The sequence below is a fragment of the Stylophora pistillata genome, chromosome 1, assembly GCF_964205215.1.
Source record: "Stylophora pistillata chromosome 1, jaStyPist1.2, whole genome shotgun sequence".
Classification (NCBI taxonomy): Eukaryota; Metazoa; Cnidaria; class Anthozoa; order Scleractinia; family Pocilloporidae; genus Stylophora; species Stylophora pistillata.
This window is the reverse complement of record NC_142519.1, coordinates 24620068-24641796: the sequence shown is the minus strand read 5'-3', so window position 1 is coordinate 24641796 and position 21729 is coordinate 24620068. Positions and strand designations below refer to the sequence as shown.

At 39.6% G+C, this 21729-nt stretch overlaps 2 protein-coding genes and 1 pseudogene across 4 annotated transcripts in view; all 3 read right to left on the bottom strand.

Annotated features, from left to right (window-relative positions):
- Positions 1-1040, bottom strand: part of LOC111331178 (uncharacterized) — a 7850-nt pseudogene extending 6810 nt beyond the window's left edge. Inside the window, exon 1 of the transcript XR_015995924.1 lies at positions 1-1040. This exon is cut by the window's left edge and continues 112 nt beyond it. The product of XR_015995924.1 is annotated as an uncharacterized LOC111331178 (transcript).
- Positions 1041-1632: 592 nt separating this feature from the next.
- Positions 1633-10408, bottom strand: LOC111331203 (uncharacterized). 2 transcript variants are annotated; one of them, XM_022936266.2, is made up of 6 exons: positions 9687-10408; positions 9169-9374; positions 7567-7767; positions 6091-6335; positions 5400-5578; positions 1633-2630 (listed from the first exon to the last, which is right to left on the bottom strand). In XM_022936266.2, the coding sequence occupies exons 1-6, from the start codon at positions 10294-10296 to the stop codon at positions 2293-2295; spliced, it is 1779 nt and encodes a 592-aa protein (XP_022792001.1). In that variant the 5' UTR covers positions 10297-10408; the 3' UTR covers positions 1633-2292. The 2 variants fall into 2 exon arrangements, with proteins under 2 accessions (XP_022792001.1, XP_022792000.1); XM_022936265.2 differs by having other exon boundaries at positions 9169-9377; positions 9687-10407.
- A 774-nt stretch (positions 10409-11182) lies between these two features.
- LOC111331204 (uncharacterized) lies at positions 11183-20941 on the bottom strand. The gene is made up of 6 exons (XM_088746704.1): positions 20321-20941; positions 18482-18690; positions 17136-17336; positions 14268-14518; positions 13650-13828; positions 11183-12917 (listed from the first exon to the last, which is right to left on the bottom strand). The coding sequence occupies exons 1-6, from the start codon at positions 20919-20921 to the stop codon at positions 12580-12582; spliced, it is 1779 nt and encodes a 592-aa protein (XP_088602830.1). The 5' UTR covers positions 20922-20941; the 3' UTR covers positions 11183-12579.
- Positions 20942-21729: the final 788 nt, after the last annotated feature.

The window sequence follows — 21729 nt, the reverse complement described above, 5'->3', positions numbered from 1 at the left end:
TACGTGGATGCTTCTTTCCTGATAATAACTGAATTCACAGCTGGTTCTCATGTTAAATACAGTGACCTGCCTGTCTCCAGCCATAGCCAGAGACATAACTTGGTGAGTCTGTCACGTAAAACAAGTCCAAAGAACGAGCAGGATGATCCTCTTCAGGGCAGTAAAACGCAATAATATCCGAACTGTTTGGCTGCTGTATTCCATTCCAAGAAACGTTCACAATGGCACCATTTTCCACCAAAGACGGATTGACCTCCAGAATAGCAACGGTAGAAAAATCTCTTCGAATTGGATTCGCAAATTCTACACGAGTTTTGAGATTGCCGGCGTCTACCAGTGAGCCATCTGGATTGATGCGTTTGAAATAAGTGGGTGCCCCGTGGTTTTTCTTTAGTTCTGTCGTTGAAAACAGGCCAAGAAGGAAATACGCCAACAGACGAGCCCACCAAGCTGCCATGTTATTATTTCAGGTTGTTGCAGCACCGGAGCTTTTATATCATTGTTGTTACCAAACGGAGCTTAACAGGTCTCTGCCTGAAAAGGTTGCGTGATGTGTCTGAAATTGTGTGACGTGGATGTGATTGTGTGATTTGCCTAAAACTGGGTGACCGTGGATGGGGGAGGTGCTACGAATAGTGTGTTGTACAGGGTTACTTTTCTAGTCTTCTCACCGAACACAAACACTGAAAAAGAACTTATTGATTACTTTGGTGACCTACTACAATAAAAAAAAAAAATAGTGCGGGTCTTTTTGCAGGATTTTATCGGTCACGAGTGTGTAGAGGGGTTGAAATGTCCTCAATTTTCATTTATGTAGTTGCTGACCCAAAAGCTAATCCGGGCTGACAATAAATTGTCACCTCCACCGCCCCCTTCCCTGGTTTCTAACACTTGGTCGCTAATTTACATGGGCTTGTATACAGAAATCTGTTACCATGCAAAATGCAATCACAGTTACCCCAGAATGCAGTAAGATCGACGACTTTTCGACGTAAAATGTGATAAATTTCGATTGTATCATTACTGAAACTCAATTGCCTGGCCCATCGCAGATTACGCGATCCGAATAAAAGGATTTCTGATTTGCCGCTAACCCTTAAAAGGAGGATAGCGACGGGTTTATCTTAATCGATGGGTTTTTGTGAAACTTGTTTATTTTCCACGGCGTGTTGTCTAACTATTGCGGATTCATTTAGGAAGTTTCTTGCCTTACCGGAAGCTATAAGGTAAGGCCGGATCAATTTCACAGAGGAACGAGCGAAGTTGATAAACTGGGAAATCATTTTAAAATTTCACGAGGAGTAAGGTGTTGGTTTGGGCCGTCTTGGACAGAAAAGTTAATACATTGTTACGTTCTAGTATTATGTTTCAGAAAAGCAATTTCTGCGTCACACATTAGAGGCTTAGTGTCCTTCTCAATTCAACTAAACTAATTGGGGCCGTCAGAGGAAGAACCTCTCGCTTTAATATTGGTAACTCACATGTCTCTGAAAACCCACCTCGGTGTGTTCTGGATATTGCATAGGTTAACTCAATCGGCAGAATTAATCGGCATGATTAATCTACTTATGCTCAAAATCTGGTTGTCTGTCTTAAAACAGATTGTCAGTTGTTAATTTAGGAGAAATCCTGTTAGTTCTCTCTTTTATTACATCCATTTTGAAATCACTGGTGATCCTTGCAATCTTATTGGCTCTCATTGGTACGATTTATTCAGGAATCCCAGCATTTTTTGTTTGAAATCACATCTTTTCCCAGCCAGTGAGAAACCTTTACTGTAATACAACCGATCAGATTTCAAGGCCTTTTCAAAGAAACCAATAATAATAGAGGAAAAAGGAAAGAGAACTTTTGCAGCTTCAAACCAACCAGCTCAGTACTGAATCAATAAACTATTTGTACACACTAAAAAATCCTGTGCTTGAGCGAATGAGTTTTGCGATTTCAAAAGGGATGTAATTAAGTGTTAATTGAACTGGGTGGAGTGCAATTTTGATCTAAATTCGTACTTATGATTTCAATTCAAATACGCGCTGCGCGCTGGTTGGATTTTAAAAACACGTATGATTTTCACACCAGATTGCATTCCACTCAGTTTAACTACCATTATAAATCAATCCCAAAAGACAGTATTGACCAAATTAAAGTCTATACAGTGCTACTAAAGTGCAAATTTTTCTACTGAGATATAATGGTAAATCAGTTTTAACAATACAGCTTTAAGTCTGCTCTGTTCACACATTATTGTTCTTTTTAAACCGAACTAGGGTTGGCTCACAATGAAAATGATTATCACTTTGTCAACCAAACGTGATCTTTGACCTTTCCGCTTGTATTCTCAACCCATTCCCAGAGCAGTGCAGACCGATTTGCCTGAGTCAGCCGGCCGTATCCATAGTCATTTTCGTGATACAAGGACCAGCTCACAGGAAAATAATCTTCTGTATCCAACTCCTTCCCTGCCGTCCCTACGACGATGTGCACAGGTGCTCCTGGTGTACATTGATGCTGGTATACAGGACACGTGCGCTCATAGCTGTGATAATGAGCCCAGAAAGCCAGATCAACTTTGTACTTATACAATAGGGAATCTAGTGCTAGTTGCAAGCCCAGGGATACAATGTAATCCACTGCAAAAGTAAAACAGGCAAAGTGTTAAACATGGGCTATAATTTTTTAACGATAATAAACATAATGATAATGAGGATAAAAATAATGATCACATTAATTGCCATTTGCAAACAAGACATATTTGGTAATATGCCTAATAGGAACCTCTGTTTATTAGCCAATGAAAACTGTGGTTGGAAAAAAAATTGTATTATTCTTCACTCTGAACCTACTCTTGAAAATGAATATCTCGAGTAAATTATTAAGGTTTCCTCCAGTGTGTGAGATGAGGTGGCCTTTTAATTAGTGCCCTGGACTCCAGGATGAAAGGTGTGGATTTAGTTAAAGTAACTGGCTGTGTAGAGTTCTTTGCCATGAAAATTTATTATCACCGTCACTCTCTCTATACCCAGAGCGGTTTTTCCACTGGCCATGTAACTGTGTTGAGTTCATTCATGGCCTCTCTCTCTTGACATTTTAACTCAAGCAGTATACCGTATTTCTTCACCTATAAGCCGAGCGATTTTTTCAGTTTTCGACCCAAAATTTTGGGAGATTTTTCACGGAGAACGGGGTTCGGCTTATAGCCGAGGGTTTTACATTTTAAAAATATACAGTTGCTGAATAACTTTACCCCCCCGGCTTGTAGTCAAGTTAGCAATGAAGCAGAAGTAATAAAACACAACAAAAATAACTTCTGAATATTGGTTATTCACTTTTATGAAATTGGTGGCTCCTAAAGGAGCCGTTTGACGGATACGTGCAAGGGCTTTCAACCCAATGGTTTACTCGCCATCCGTTTCGTTTTCGCTGTCTGTGTCGAACTCGTTCTCTTCTATGTATTCATCATCTACTTCTGGGGTTTCCTCAGAGTAGACCACGTCGTCCTCTGTTCCGTCCAAGGCATTGGAAATACCGCAGGTCTTGAAGGATTTGACAACCATCTCTTCGGGTATCTCTGCCCATGCTTCCTTGATCCACCTGAGGACAAGATTTCTGCTTGGCGCCTTCTTCTTCCCAGCTGGGGTAAACTCAAATGGCCCAGATGTCATCCACGCCAAGTACTTTCGGCGCACATTATCTTTAAATGGCTTGTTTAGGCACTTATCCAAGGGCTGTACAACCGGGGTTAGGCCACCAGGGATAACTGCGACGTCAATGTTTCGCTGCTTCAGGTCATCTTTCACGGAATCGGTCAAGTGAGCTCGGAATGAGTCCCACACCAAAAGGGAACGCTCGGCACGGGGCAAACTCTGTCGAATCCATTCTCGGATGCCCTGTTCATCCATCCACCCTTTCTTATGGAAGGAAACACGAAGAGGATGCGGCACAACCAGATCTCTCGGTGTACGGACGCCTTTGAAGATGACTTTCGGTGGCACCTTTGCTCCATCGGCAGCAACAGCAAGAACGACGGTGAAGCTCCGCTTTTCCGCTCCGCAAGATTTTACTGGCACTGTTCGGCTTCCACTGAATTCCAGTGTTCGGTTCGATGGCAGCTCAAAACGCATGGGTGTCTCATCCATGTTGTAGATGCGGGATAAAGGGTAGTCGGCGCGTCTTCTTGCTGCAATGACGAAGCGATGAAAGCACACAATGTTCTCTTCGAGATCGGCGGGCAATCGCTGGGCCAGAGTTGTTTTGGTTCGCATGCTGACCGAGTGGCGTCGTTTCCATTTCTCGTACCATCCACGGGAAGCTTTGAAAGCAGGATCATCGGAGAGCTCTTTAGCTTTAAGGCGAAGGATCAATCCACTCACCGCAATACCTACGAAAAATAAAATAACAATCTTATTTTGCTGCGAGATAACCGTAGATTCGTGACTGCAGCACTCTTTTCGTGACATGTTATGAAATTGTCATGACAACAACATATTTCTGACCAATCAAAGTCTCTGTTTCCCACGCACTGAAAGACGATATCATTCAACTCTTCAAAAACTCTTAAAATTTTAGACAGAAAAGTAAATACCAACCTTGTTCTCTTTGCTGTGAAAACCACTCCATCACTTGCTGGTCTAGTTCGGGATATTTCGGAGTGAAACGGCCCATCGTCGCACGTTTTGCAGACATCTTCAGCTCTCCGGAAAGAATAGTCGCCTGGTCTCTTCTCCAGCGTCGTACCATGGACTCGCTTAGTCCATATTCTCGAGCGATTTCCGAGTTGTTTTCTACCGCTTCAGCTTCCGCGATAACTTTTATCTTGAAAGCCATACTATACGAGGAACGGCGTGCTTTAGGCATGATGATAAAAAGTGACAGCGACGAAAGGTATACTCGATAGATTGATACTTTGAAACGTTTAACTGAGATTATTATTGTTGTTGTGGTTAATCTGTTGTCGCGTGGTAGTATTTATACAGTTCGTTGGATCAATTGATATTCATATCTCTTGATTGGTTCGCTTTTTTTCTTTTGTGTTTATTGTAATTCATTAGGTTTTGTGTTTAGTGAGTCAATTTCTTATGTTTTCCGTGAGGTTCGCTTGCTCAAATGGCCAGTTACAATCAATAATTTCGCTCTCGGCTTATAGCCGATGGTTTTACCTTTTTTTTTGGGCAGCTTGAGTGTAGCGTAAAGACCCTGAAAGTCAGGGTCTCGGCTTATAGCCGAGATCGGCTTATAGGTGAAGAAATACGGTACTCTTATCGACAACAGCAAATTGGCCAATCAGATTGCAACATTACTGCCAACTGTGGTAAAATTAGTAATTCAGTAATTGGATAGAATGTGCTTCTTGGCTCGTTATCGGACTTGATATTTGGTTCTATTCGATTTGTCCCACTTACCCTCCACTTTCTGACTTGTGTACATTGCTCTGTGGCCTGCGATTACTAACCAAGGGGTGAGAGAGCGGTTGACACTCTTCAAGTCTTGTTCTATCCATTCATACTGACGAGATCCTTGTGTGAAGTTATGCTCTGTGCTCATCATCGTGAAGTGGATACTGCCATAATCAAAGCTGTACCTGTCAAAAAGAGAAAAAAAAATTAACCTTTTCAAAGAGGTGCAATGTACATCAATCCTCCAATAGGATATCCTTTCTTGATGTAAAAATAATTTCTGATGAGAGAAGACTAAAAAGACAACATGAAAGTGGCAAATAGTATAAAGGCTTCTGTGGATGTCCATTACAGTCATTACATTACTTGCATACATGCATAAGTAATAACATCATTTTGAGTGCAATTTGGTGTAAATAAGCACATATAAATTTTTGCAAAGACTACAAATTGCACTTGCTCTACCGGCTCATGCAATTTTGTTTTGCTTATTAACACCAAATTGCATTCAAAATCATGTTATTACCTATACAAATATCATCTTGTGAGTTGTCATTTTTTTTCTGCTTTGCAATGCTGAAAAAGATCCCTTCATGGCAAGAGTTCTATGTTCAGTGAAGAGATACAGAGAAACTTAGTGAGGGGAAATAATAACAGTTTGTGGGAGAGGTAATACACGTGCTATATCTGGACTTACCACCACACTGCATTTCCATTATCAGGCATGTGGAAACGGTAGAACATTGGAACCCCACATTCACCAAATGAATCATGACCCCACCCCCCTGACCACCAAGGATGAAAGCCTTCTCCTGGGGCCCCACTGGGGTCCTTGGATCCTCCCTTCACGTGATCCTGCTCATGATTCCCAATACCCACCATATATGGTATTATGGTGGCATATGGCTCAATGATTGCATGCCACTGTTCCCAAATGTAGGCCTGCAATGAATACAAAATGTCCAATTTATGGGGAAAGAATCTCACAAGAACTAGAACAAACCTGTGAAAAGTTTTTATTCATGTTCACTCTTTAAAGAACTGTTGTGTAAGGTATGAAAACAATAAAAGCTGCACCATGAAGGAAATAGGTACTGAATAGCTACTGAATGGGTACACAAGTCTATGATGCTCTGTTTTTGCACTGGGTTTTAATCAATATTGGATTTTTTGGAGATTGATTTGTCAAATTCCGCATCAACAAGGTTTTAAAGCAAGGCCTACAAATACTGAAAAGTGAGATAAGAATATTAATTTTTATTAAAAACTGGATCATTGGATAATGCAATTCAAGACTTTTTATTGGCTTAGCCATTATGGTATATGAGCCAATATACCATAATCTACAAATATGGTAAGCGCACGCGTCAGCTTAAAATCAAAAGGGAGCTTAAAAATCCGGTTTCCTCTTACAAAATAATAATTTCTTGGAGGCGTTTTTAATAAAACGATTATTCCAGTCGCGCTTGTTGGATATGAGATGATTATAGCCAACTCGGCGCTATGCGCCTCGTTGGCTATCTATCATCTCATATCCAATGCATACTTGTGGTATAATTGTTAAATATTAACTTATATTGCGCTAATATCAATATACATTTTCATCAGCGCAGATACATTTTCATAAGCACTGATACATTTTCATTGGTGCGGATACATTTTCATCAGATGGCATGTCACCCTTGAAAGCTTATTTATCCAAGTGCCTTATGTGTGGAAGATTTGGTGAAACCTTGGTTGAGACCTTATGTATGCAGTCTTTCAATCAATTTTTTCACCATCAGTAAAATTTTCTGGCCTCAGAGCTTAGCTGTTGGTTTAATACACATTATTTCTCACAGAGCATTAAAATTTTGACCAATTTTGAACTGAATATGTGAAAGCTTCATGCACTGAAGGACTTGACCAAAAGTTAACATGAGTGAAAAGAAGAAGTGGAAAGAAGGACTGATTGAGTGATGAATGTAAGGAGTGAGTTTTGGGTCATAACAAAAACTTGGAAATTTTCTTTCAGCCATTTTCCTAAACAAGTTCCTGTGGCAATGTTTCCATATGTAAGGCCACTACAAATAATGGGAACGTCCAGGGATGGACTCACAAGCACGATAACAAGGAATGTACATTGTCTTCTGAAAACCGAAGAAAAATCAACAGAATTTATTTTACTACTTACATATCCTCGAGCATAAGATATATCACCATTGTGAATTACAAAGGCTGCAGTTCCATTATTAGCTTCCTCAGTAGCATAATCTGCTGTCTTGTATGCCCGTGGGATTGGGGATATCCCCATGTCTCCATAAACCAGGGCAGTAAACTTACTTGCAGAGCCAACAGGGGGGGCCGTATTGAAGTGCTGAATAGGACTCATCATCTAAAATTAAACATTCAAATAATTAAATACATGTCACTTGGACAAGTGTTATTTTAAAATTAAATTTTCAAGTATTTTAAGATCATGAATATTGGTACTTAATGAGGATGGTTGAAAGTACTGTAATTGGCCAGTCCCAACTTTAGGCATGCTTATCTTTGCCTGTCACCTGGACACATGTTAATTCTAGATCCATAAACCAACAGCATCATATCCAAGGTGATTTCAATTCCCAAATGCATCATATCCAAGGTGTCAGCCAAAAGTCTACAAAAACAGCTCAAAGGCCACAAATTATATAATGTCAACAGGCAAAGAATACGAAAGTTTATTGTTGGTAAAATGAAAAACTAATTACTGGTAAAAGTCATTTGTGCTAGGTGATCAAGTATCAGTATTGGAAGCCATCAAACTGTTTTGATACTTCACCAGCTAAAATACACTTCCACATAGGAGAAAGATTCACTAGACTTGTATAGTTGTTAGGAGTCAAAAATGCTTAGCTGCAACTGATTTTCACTTAACAAAACCATAAGTTCACCTAATAAGCAGGAAGTTCAAAGGGCATCAGACATCAGAGAATTCTCTGACTTGTATACCCAATTCTCCTTTTAAATTTTAATAACCAAATAAGTAAGGCTTGAGGCAAGATTATCAACAGAAAAATTAGCAAAAGAAATATCTGACATTTTGACATCACTGGATGTCATTGCCAAGTCATTGTGTATCTTAGTTTTTGCATCATAGAAGGATCTACAATTATGTGCATTTATAAGGGGGAAAAATATGTGACATTTGACAAGAAAACATGTGACTATTAGAAAACTATGTTAATTAAACAAACAGTTTCACTCTGATTGAGTCTAAGTACTGGCTTAGGATCTCTGATGTATAGCATTTCATATATCAGGCAGTCAAGTTTACTCCAACACTTCTTTAAGTTGGTAAAAGGGTCTTTGAGATTCCATATTGTTTTCCCTCTTGATGTGGTTTCTAATTCTGGCTGAGCTCTGATGTTAGGCAACAAATGGGTGCCATTGAGTGTAGGCAACATAGCTTGCATTGCACAAGCCACATTTGAATGAATACACAATGCTTTGCTAGTTGATTAGCGGGAGCATTTTCACGCATCTTGCCATCCTCCTCAATATTTCTATTTGTGAATACCAGCCATATGGTTTTTCCAATTCTATTGCTCAAGTCTTGTAGTTGCCTTCTTACGGTATCAGCTGAGTTTTGATCTTTAAATGGTTGTAGGACATTTTGATGCCCCTTTTATTCAAAAGTAGAAAGTATTCTCCTCTTACAGTATTTTACACAATCTGCCTGCTTCTCAATTTTCTAAGAAAAACCCTGGATAGACCATGTGTATATGAAATAATTCAGTTCTGATAAAGATACCTTCATTGAACCATAAGAGTAGTAATATCTGGTTCCTGGTGTGAGGTCTGTCAGTAGAACATCATGAATAAAGCCAGGATCAACAAAGATATTGACATCATTGGCAGGTGCATTGCACATGTCAGCAGCAGTGTAGGTTTTACTAACATTTCCCACCATGATCACCATGGCTGATGGGTCAGTCCCATATTTTACAATGGATAATTCTGCTACAAATCAAAGCAATGAAATTATCATAAGAGGAGAAAGGAAATATATATATTATCTAACCATTGATTTGGTTTGATTGAAAATCATAATTGGACTTAAGATAACTGAAAATTATCATTCTTTATATCAACTGTGTAAATAAGAACTGATAACAATGTTTAGAGTTTAAAAGGTCATTCTACATCATTTTAGTTATCGGTGTAGGTTATTATCAATCATTTAGGGTCAAGACATCTGTCTAGGTTATTTTAGGTCATTTTGGGTCTTTTCTTGCGTAAGTAACTGGCTGCAAAGATTACATAACTTACTAGAGCCAGACACCCACATAACTCTCATTTCTGTAGGGTTGCCTGTGAGTGCAAGGTGGCCTTGCAATGGCATCTCTGCTCCTCCTTTGAAAGTCACAAGATTGCTTTCTACTGCAAGCAATGAGTAGTTACCAATCCGGAAGTATCTGAATACACAATCCTTCCTTACATTCCAAAGTCGAACCCTAAACTCGCCATAACCTTTAGGGTAAGTAGCTATAGTGCTAACATTGACATAGTCTAAATAACGTTCGGGTTCGGCATCTGGTGGACAGTAAAGAACAACAACATCTTCTTTATTCGGAGATGTAACTCCAGACCACATCACGTTCACCTCCTCGCCGTTTTTGATCTCTGATGAAGGTGACACTTTCAAATCAGCAGTAGAATCTTGAGTTGTAATCGATTTCGGTGGAAAGGAGAACCTAAGCTTATTTGCCGGGTTTCGAGCATCAACAATAGTTCCATTAGGATGCAGTTTGCCGAAATAAGTTGGAACTGGATGGTCGTGTTTACAGTTTATGCCAGTGACCCAAAAGATAGATATCCAAACCGCTGCAAAAGCTCTCACAGCCGCCATTTTGAAGTCATGTGATGTTACGGAATGCATGGGGAGCTGTACAGACACAAGTGAGAGGAAAAACCGCAACACCCCCTCCACCCCTTGGTGGCTTCCTCAATCAAGTGTTTTCAGGATATCACTAGCCTGCGTAGCGACCCTAGAGGGAGGGGGGAGGGGGGTGGGGAGTCGAGCGGAGAGAGACTCTTTCCGCTCGGCTCCCCACCCCTTTCCCCCTCCCTCTAGAGCCGCTACGCAGGCCAGGATATCACTAGATTTTGGGAAATCTCAGGAAAATCAAGATGCATGAAGGATTTTTACGGATTTTTAGATGATATTAAGGAGAACTGACTATTTTATTTCTTTGCCACTGTTTAGAAATCGGGCAAAAGTACAATTTCCAATCTGTTTTCATGCCTATTGTCTACAATTAAGTGACTGTAATCTAACCTTAAAGCAATACTTCCATTTTCTAATTCCCAAATTTACATTACTTTGGTCAGTGAGTAGCATCCTGTGACACAGACGTTGTTTGGTGTTAGAGTCGTCACGTCACGCAATCATTCCTCCCCAGTAAGCGCTAGGGAGGAATGATTGCGTGACGAGCCAAACACCTAACGACGTCTGTGCAGGAGGGCTTGGTAGATGAAAGGCACAAGTTCAAAAAGAGCTAACTCGGGTTTTTGGGACATTATAAGGTTTGAGAGGGTTTTTTACAGGAAAAATATGGAAATTTCAGGATAGATTTTGATGATGCCTACACGAGACCTACCTTGCTCTTTTACTCTTCCGACGAAGTAAAGAGATCGTCTCGAGCTGCAGTGACGCTATTATTCATTCTTTTAGATATGAAATGATCAAATAATATCAGAGTTATTAAGAACCCGCATAAAATTAGACACAGCGAGCATCTTAAAAATATAATGAACTCTAGAAATCTTAATAAATAACTTTATTCTCCATTCTCATAAAAAAATGAGGATACGTCATCAGTATTGCCTGGTACACGATCCGGCTAAAAAATACCTTTATGCGTTAAAAACTAGTATTATTCAGGTACTAGTATTATCTAATGTTTCAACTTCATCCTCCTTTATAATTGTCCAGTATGAGACTTTTGTCCACAATGATGGTGTAGGTACCACATATGTCAAATTCGCGACATGACATCGAAAAACCTGATAGGGAACGACTATTATTGCGTGATATGGGGTCAAATCTTTTTACTTTTCAAAACCAGTAGAAATACAAATTTAAAACCCCGTGAACTGAGATTTTTTATTTTTCGCGATAGGCGAACCTTAAAGGTTTCCATCTGATTTTTCGTGATGTATTATTTATTATTATTGCTGTAAAACGTGGCCAGGCCCCCTCACCCCTTTTACCCCCTTCTTGTTCGTATCCGGTCTTTTGTCCAAGAGTCGTTTCGTCTAAAGTCTTGATTCTGTGAAAAATCCTGTTGATCCCGATCCCAAAGTCTAGGAATTCTAGGAAAACAATCTCTAGAATACGAGAAATTAATCAAGATCGTCCTTCTAAATTGATTTTTCGTTATTCGCACATTTCGTTTTAAAAAAGACAAACTTAATCTAGCGTAAGCACGTTTTGTGCCTCCAGAGTAAAGCATGACAATTGCTTGATCCTTTCACGTGGGAACTGTAACTAGCTACCTTGAATTGAGCTCCTGGTTGCGGGGAGGAGGCGCTAGGTGCGTGCAACAAGGGCGGAGAGCACGGGTACCTATTAAGGGTACCAACTCGCCCAACAAAGCCGTAAGATAACCTTAACTGAGACAATCAATAGGAAGATTTCAACAACATTCACTCATCTGCATCACATATCAGAGGGTTAAAAACCTATTCAGTTCTACGAGATAGAGCTAAATATTGGTAAAAAGTGTTATTTTTCGTGTTCAGTCCTCTTCATCTAAACTGGCTAGTGCCATCAGGGGAAGAACTTCTCGTTTACTTTGTCGTTAACTGATTAATGTCTCTGATAACCCACTTCAGTGTATTCTGGACACTGCATCGAGTAACCCAATTTAGTCTACGGGATAATTAATCAACTTATGCTCGAAATCTGGCCGTCTGTCTTAAAATGGATTATCCGCTGTTAGAAGTTGTCAGGACAAATCCCGTCAGTTTTCTAATGAATCAATTCACAAAAGACAGCTTTAACCAAATAAAACTCTCTTCAGTGCTACTAGAGTACAAAATTTTCCCATGTGATGCAATAAAAGATTAGTTTCAGAAACACGGTGCAAGACTGCCCTATTCACAAGTTTCTATTTTAAAGCAAACGAGGAATAGAGGGGGGCACAAAATGAGGCGATCATCACTTCGTCAGCCACACGTGATCTTTGACCTTTCCGCTTGTATTCTCAACCCATTCCCAGAGCAGCGCAGACCGATTTGCCTGAGTCAGCCGGCCGTATCCATAGTCATTTTCGTGATACAAGGACCAGCTCACAGGAAAATACTCCTCTAAATCCAACTCCTTCCCTGCCGTCCCTACGACGATGTGAACAGGTGCTCCTGGTGTACATTGACGCTGGTATACAGGACAAGTGCGCTCATAGCTGTGGTAATGAGCCCAGAACGCCAGATCAACTTTGTACTTATACAATAGGGAATCAAATGCGTGCTGCATGCCCAAGGAGACGATGTAATCCCCTGCAAAAGAAAGACGAAGAAAAAGTGTAAAACAGGAGGTAAGATTTTCCAAATGATAATGAACATGGTGCGGCCTGTGCGCAAATGCGGCCTACTGTATTTGTTAAGAGAACCTCTTGAAAACTGTGGTTGAAATGATAATTACTCTTAAGTATTCTTCAATCTGAACCTACTCTTGAGCCGAAATTGTCAACAACGTGATGACAGTCACAGAAAAAAAAAACTGGCCTCCTCAGTTGTCAACGAGATAAAACTGGAGGAGCAAAATGGTCCTTTTAAAATGAGTATCTCAGGTAAAGTGGTAAGGTTTCCTCCTGTGTGTGAGATGTGGTGACTGTTAGAGATTTGTTATTGCGTCATGCATGCTAGGTGCACTAGGCATCTTGGGTTTGATTCGAGCTTGATTTTGCCAGCATGGCGAATGTAGAAGTGTAAGTGCCTGTGTCAAACGGATGGATTCAGGAAGGTCATGACTGTGTTGGGTTCTTTGCCAAGGGTAGTTATTTGCACCATGGCTTTCTCTCTCCAACAGCAGTATAAATAAAATATCAGGACAATGTCAGTGAATTTTAGTGGACAAAATGCTTGGGGTGGGGATGAGGACACCTACAATAGACTGATATCCCAAGGAATGGAATGCTAGTCCAGTAACTCTAATAATTCAGACAATGGAAAGGATGTCCCTATTAGCTGTTATTGGACTTGATACTTAATTCAATTTGTCCCACTCACACTCCTCTTTCTGACTTGTGTACATTGCTCTGTGGCCTGCGATCACTACCCAAGGGGTAAGAGAGCGATTGACATTCTTCAAGTCTTGTTCCATCCATTCATACTGACGAGATCCTTGTGTAAAGTTATGCTCTGTGCTCATCATCATGAAATGGATGCTGCCATAATCAAAGCTGTACCTGTCAAAAGAAAAAAATTAACATTGCTGAAAAGAAAACCTGAATATTGCAAATAGTATTAAGACTAAATGTCTTCTGTGACTTTCCATTACAGGCATTACTTGCAAACATGCAGATAGTTGGTAAATACCAAAATAATCATCTTTATTGAGATAACTTTTATAAAAATGTGGTTTTCAAAATAAAAAAAGGAATATACTGTAAGTCGTCACTTCTTTTTTTCTTTATTGCATTATTGAAAAAGATCACTTCATAGCAAGAGTCTCAATACTTCAAAATCCTTTTCATGACCCTAACTTGAAAGTCTGGATTAATCAACAAACATGACAATACTCCTTTCTATGTTCGGTGAAGAGTTACGCAGAAACTTGTCTGAAGAGAAACAAAGAGAACTTTGAGTTTGTGGGAGAGGAAGTAATTTTGCCACATCTGGACTTACCACCACACTGCATTTCCATTATCAGGCATGTGGAAACGGTAGTACATTGGAACCCCACATTCACCACCTGAATCAGTGCCATATGCATACCCTTCTACCCACCAAGGATGAAAGCCTTCTCCAGGGGCCCCACTTGGGTCCTTGGATCCTCCCTTCAAGTGATCCTGCTCATGGTTCCCTACACCCACCATATATGGCAGTATGGTGGCATAGGGCTCAATAATTGCATGCCACTGTTCCCAAATATAGGCCTGTAATGAATAAAAAATGTTTATTTTGAGTGGGGAACAATCTCACAGAAACTAGAAAATAACTGGGATAAATTCTTCATTCTTTCGTATTTCATGTAGTAGAAAGAAAGAGCCGTTTTAGAAACCACATAGCAGCATGAAGAAATTCATAGAAATAATGCCATTTAAGTAAGGAGGATCATGTTTAGGTATCCTCAGATTGCACTTCTCTGTTTTTTTTTTTTTTTTTAAAGGCATGGTAAACTCATGATCAGTGTCTTGATGTACAACTAAAAGTTGGAGAATTCTAGCCAAAAAAAATTACAACAAAACTTCAAGAAAATCCAGATCATGTTTACAGTAGGTAGAGTCAGTCGATACCATCGGTCAGCACTATCAGCTAACACTCGGTTGATGTGTCAGCCAAGTAGTGGCAGCTAGTGGCTTTATACGATTCACCAATGTACTTAGCTCTATTAACGACCGACATATTGAAAGAGACTTGACCGACATTTGGTTGGCCCAGTATCAACTGAGTGTTGGTAATACTCAACCAGCACTTGATCGATACTTGACTGACACTCAATCAATACTTGACCGACACTTGATCGATATGTCGACCCAGTGTCAGCCAAGTAAATCCAGGACCTAACTCTCTGATTCTTTGTGGCGGAGCAGCGACCGGAAAACGCAAAAATCTCAGAATCTCGACCTTCAATGCTCGCAGTATCGTTAACAAGCGGTTGGATTTACAAACTCATGTCGCTATTGGGAAGCTGGATGTCAAAGCAATTACTAAAACATGGCTAAATGACTCCGTTAACGACCTCGAAATTTTGCCTGCGACTTTTACTGTACACCGTAAGGATCGCGGAGGAAGGGGCGGAGGAGTTTTGTTTGCTTCCAGAAGTGATATTTGGTGTTTTCGGCGTATGGACCTGGAAACGGATTGTGAATTGCTATGGTGTGAAGTGTTAATTTCCTGTTCCTTCGTACTCGTACTTTATTGGAGTTTTCTATCGTCCTCCGAATAACGACTCGAAGGTTGCCAAAACTTCTTTTGGCAAGGCTACAACTTTTTGGTATCAATGAAAGGCAATATTCTCCTCTGGTTGAGTGATTTCCTTTATGGTCGAAAGCAGAGAGTTGTCACTGATGGTGCATTCTCCGATTGGGGAAATGTCATCTCAGGTGTGCCTCAGGGCTCTATTTTGGGGCCCCTTCTCTTTGTTTTACACGTAAATGACATATGGCAAACTTTATCTTGCTCAAGTGAAATGTTCGCTGATGATACGCTACTGATACTACTCTGATTCTATTGACATTATTTCTACTCCTGTTCAACAATACCCTGGTCCCAGGAGTTCTCTTCTCTCTACCGGAGTATGAGAATTCGGCGTGAAGCGCCGACCAATGAGCTGCAAAGCAGCAAGCGGAGAGAACCTCTGGTCTGGGGCCCGTTTCTCGAAAGTCCCGGTAACTTAACGGGCCCATAAAGCTGTTCTATTTTCATTCAAGATGTGGATTTAAAACGTTTTGAAAAAGATAAAACAAAACTATTAGCTAAAGAAACAAAAAGGACTGGTTTGGGTGTCCGAACTTGCTTTCTTATCCTTTAAAATTTTGATTTTAAAACATGGCTTCGGGTCCATTATTTTACCGGGCCCGTAAAGCTGTTCTGTCTTCATTCTAGATGAGGATTTCGAAAGTTATGAAAATGATACAATAAAACTATCAGCTAAAGAAATCCCATGTTCTGTCAGTTGCTGCAAAAGCAAATCGCGTTTTGGGCTCACTTAAACGCACCTTAGGCAGATGCTCTGAAGCTATAAAAATAGGGTATATATATCTGTGATTCATCCGAGAATTGAATATGCGTGCCCTGCTTGGAATCACCATCAACAATACTTGTCAGATAAACTAGAGCAGATTCAACGTAATGCCTCTAGGTGGATTCTTAGCAAGGACACTACTTACGACAAAAGGCTGTCGAAACTAAGATGGATGGATCTCAAAACCCGTCAAAGTTTTTTAAGTCTAACACAACTTTTTAAGTATATCAAGGGCTTTTGTGTTGTACGTCTAGATGATTATTTAAAGTTATCTTCTTGCCGCACAAGATGTAACAACAGATATAAAATTTGGAAACCCTATGCACAAACAAATACTCTTAAGTACTCCTTTCCGCACAGGTACATTGATGAGTGGAATTCTTTACAGAAAGACATCGTTGAAGCAGTCAGTGTTAGCAACTTTGAGAGACGTCTATATAACATGCTCATTAAGGATTCTGTTTCATACTAGGCTTAAATTAATTATTTGGTTATATAATTATATACATTTTAGATTGCTATAGTTTTATCGATGCCAACATAGTGTATATATTTTAAGTATGTATATAGATTTTTTATTTCTACTGGGGGGGGGGGGGTCAGCTTTATATGAAGATTAAGTACTTCCCTGCTGGCACCCTATTTGCATTTATACTCTTTTGATCTTCCAGCTGTATGCAAATAAAGTTGTTATAAATGTTTGTAGTGGTTGACATGTCGATAGATAGATTGACCAATAGTGTCAACCAACACTACCCACAATAAACATGAGCTGAAAATTCAACATAATTTGTTACACTACTTACAAATCCTCGAGCATAGGAAATATCACCATTGTGAAATACAAAGGCTGCAGTTCCATTATTAGCTTCCTCAGTAGCATAATCTGCTGTCTTGTATGCCCGTGGGATTGGGGATATCCCCATGTCTCCATAAACCAGGGCAGTAAACTTACTTGCAGAGCCAACAGGGGGGGCTGTATTGAAATGCTGAATAGGACTCATCATCTAAAATTAAACATTCAAATATTTAAAAATCATGAAGACTAAATAATATGAATAACTATGGTACTGAATAACTATGGTACATCATGTCCTATTGTATTCTGGTAGTGAACATCGAGCTAAATTAATAACCCCCCTCTAAAATTTCTCCTTTTATGGTAATTTATACTATCTGCCTGCTTACTGATTTTCCTGGAAAAAAAAACAAAACAAAACAAAAAGAGTACATGCTTAGTAAATAATTCAGTTCTGAAAAAGATACCTTCATGGAACCATAAGAGTAGTAATATCTGGTTCCAGGTGTGAGGTTGAAACTGCTGTAGTAAGTTTAGGCATGCTTATCTTTACATGTCACTTGGACAAGTGTCATTTCTATATAATGTTCAACAAGCAAAGAATTTGGAAATTGTATTCTCAGTCAAAAGAAAACTAATTGCTGGTAGAAAATGAGATTTAGCAAGTGATATATTATCAATGTTGCAAGAGATCAATCTGTCATGAAACTTCGCCAGCCAAAATACACTTCCAGGTAAGTGAAAGATTCATTAGACTTGCACAGTTATTGGGAATCATATAAATGCTTAGCTTTAAATGATTTTCACTTAGCAAAACCATAAGTTCACCTAAAAAGCAGAAAGTCATGTGGACATCAGACATTTGAGAATTCTCTGACCTGTATACCAAATTCTCCAACTACTGTAAATCCTTTATTAAGCCCCCCCCCCTCTAATGAGCCCCCTCTTTAGAGGAAGAGATTTATTAGGCCCCCTCACCCCTTCCCCTCAGAAAACAAAAATTAAAAATAACACTCATGTCAGTACAATAAATATATTCAAGTACTGTAATTTTAGTTTGTCATTTAAAATTGATTTTGGTGATTGATTGATTGATGCTATCATGTTGGCCTCATTAGATTACGTTATACAGAGTTAACGTAAAATAAGAACAATATTTGAATAACTATGGTACATCATATCCTATTGTATCCTGGTAGTGAACGTCGGGCTAAATTAATAACCCCCCTCTAAAATTTCTCCTTTTATGGTAATTTATACTATCTGCCTGCTTACTGATTTTCCTGGAAAAAAAAACAAAACAAAAGAAAAAAAGTACATGCTTAGTAAATAATTCAGTTCTGAAAAAGATACCTTCATGGAACCATAAGAGTAGTAATATCTGGTTCCAGGTGTGAGATTTTTCAGCAGAACATCGTGAATATAGCCAGGATCAACAAAGTTATTGACATCATTGGCAGGTGAATTGCACATGTCAGCAGCAGTGTAGGTTTTACTAACATTTCCCACAATGATCACCATGGCTGATGGGTCAGTCCCATATTTTACAATAGAAGTTTCCACTACAAATTAAAGCAATATAACTATCATCAGAGGAGAAAGAAAAATAAATTTACCAAAAGTAAAGCTCAGCAATTATCGATTTACTTTGTTTGAAAATCTAAATTGAGATAATAACTGGCTTTTACCATATTCTGTATAAACTGTATCAGTAAGACCGTGTTTACCCATTTTCATGCTGCATGATGGATTCTTACTTGGAGTTGTCTAAAGGTTTATCCAATTTTATTATAAAGTTGACAGTACTGGTGGGCAATGTGAAGCAGATCCTGTGAATCTGAGTGGCTACTCATGAGGGCAATATGGACCCATCTATAAATTCTTTATTGATCAAGTTTGTTTGCTCAAGCTGGCTGGAGATTAGCTTCTTTTCCTTTTTGTTTTTAAAGAACTTGGCCAATATCCATCTTAACCAAACAAGCCTGGTCAGTAATTCATACAAATAGCAAGGATGATCCCTTCCCAGTTTACCCCTTTTAATTTCATCAGGTTTATTGAATAGTTTGCTAGTAAAAAGACACAGAGAATCTCACTAGAATAAACCATAATGATTCCAGAAGAGCCTCATAGTTTAACATGCATTAGGACTGGAAAAAAGGGCATGGGTGGTGGAGCAGGAGGGGTCATAACCCCCTAAATAAAAATTTGGGAGGGCACAGCCCCCCACGTTTTGGTACTGAAAATATTTCTAGCACAGCATAAAAATTGGCAAAATATTTAATCTTGCGATCTTTTCACGAATCCTTTCATCAGAATGGCACTTGACAAAAATAATATGTTGTTTAGAATTTTTTTTGAATAGCTCTGGATTGTGCTCAAGAAGCTTATCAACTAAAGCAATTCTCGATTAAACTAGACAGCATGTCTAGGAGATCAGACATTATTTAATTTTGTCTATGGGAACCCAATCAAATGCTAAGCTTCTAAATTTCAGACTGTGCTGGAAAAAGTGAAAGTCAAACATCCATTACGAACATACTCAAAACTGTAAAGAATGAAAAGAGGTTTACTTGTGCCAATGCACAACGTAATGGGCATATTGGAAAATTTGAGTAGAGGCGTGTGCATGGCTTGGTGAAAGACAACCTCCTCGTCACGATTCAAATGCTCTGCCACCTCTGAAGTAGGTGGAGATGGGACAACCAAATGGCGTTGGCTAGCTTTGAACACAAGGAAAAAGTAGTATATTTAATGTATGCATGTCATGAAAAACATGGTAGCCAGGACATGCTTCCTCTGTTTTAAAACTTTGCAAGCCTCCCGGTTAGCTCAATGGATAGAGCGCTGGACTGTAGTGCGGGAGGTCGAGGGTTCGAGCCCCAGCCGGACCAACACTCAAGGTCTTAAAATAATTGAGAAGAATTTGCTACCTTTCTATAACATCAAGAAATGGTTTGATATTCTAGTCTTCTCGGATAGGGACGAATAAATGGAGGTCCCGTCTCCTGCAGGGTTGGGGCAGGAGACGTTAACTTCCCACACACGAGATTACTGTGTGATGGATGTCCTCCCCTGGGGTGGGATGGGTGGGTTAGGACAGCAGGTCCACATCAGCTATTACAGCCGCCAATTAATCAACCTGCTTAAAAAAATAAATGAACTTCAACTTCAACTTCAACTTCAACAACTTACTTAGGCCAGACACCCACATAACTCTCATTTCTGTGGGGTTGCCTGTGAGTGCTAGGTGTCCCTGTAATGGTATCGCTGCTCCTCCTTCGAAAGTAACAACGTTGCTTTCTGCCTCAAGCATCGAGTAATTACCAATCCTGTAGTATCTGAAAATACATTCCTTCCGTAAATTCCAAAGTCGAACCCCAAACTCTCCATAACCTTTCGAGTAAGTAGCTATGCTGCTGACGTTGATGAAGTCTAAATAATGATTGGGTTCGGTATCTGGTGGGCAATAAAGAGCAACGACATCTTTACTATTTGGAAGAGTAACTCCAGACCACATCACGTTCACCTCCTCGCCGTTTTCGATCTCTGATGAAGGTGACACTTTCAAAACAGCACCAGCATCTTGAGTCGTAATCGGTTTCGGTGGAAGGGAGAACCTAAGCTTATTTGCCGGGTTTCGAGCATCGACAATGGTTCCATTAGGATGCAGTTTGCCGAAATAAGTTGGAACAGGGTGGTCATGTTTACAGTCTATGCCAGTGACCCAAAAGATAGATATCCAAACCGCTGCAAAGGCTCTCAGAGCCGCCATTTTGAAGAAAGGCACAGACATAAGATGATGTAACGGGGTCACGCGATATCCTTCTTGAAGAGCCTCACCACTGGTGGGCCAGCACAGGTAAAAGGATAGACAACTGATCCCCTACCCCTCTACCCATAGACCCTTCGATTAAGCCGAGACAGAAAGGCCAAACTACGGTGGCCCAGAAGGCTCAACGCAAACAAAAAATATACTGCAGCAAATAAAAAATATACCGCAGCAAATAAAAAATATACTGCAGCAAATAAAAATATACTGCAGCAAATAAAAAAATCAGAACGCAAAGAAAAAAAAGGACCGCAGCAAATAAAAAAATGCAACGCAAACAAAAAATACTGCAGCAAATAAAATATGCAACGCAAACAAAAAAAAAAAGAAAACGCAAACAAAAAAATTGGAACGCAACGCCAAGGAAGACTGGGTAATAGTTCTTAGTTTCCCGCCAAAACAGCATGAACTGGAACTCGCTTTTGGCTATGGACGAAAGCGATCTGCGTAGGATTATAGAAGATTACTTTCATCAAGGGTATTAAAATAGAGTTATTATCGATTTTTTTAAGGAGCAGCGTGGTACTGTCATAAGTTCGCTGCAAAACATGGTTTCGTAAAGGTGAACAAGCAAAGGATGGAACGAGTGTTGGCAGGAAACTAAGAACTATTACCCAGTCTTCCTTGGCGTTGTGTTCCAATTTTTTTTGTTTGCGTTTTCTTTTTTTTTTTTTTTTGTTTGCGTTGCATATTTTATTTGCTGCAGTATTTTTTTCGTTGCGTTGCATTTTTTAATTGCTGCAGTACTTTTTTTCTTTGCGTTTTTATTTTT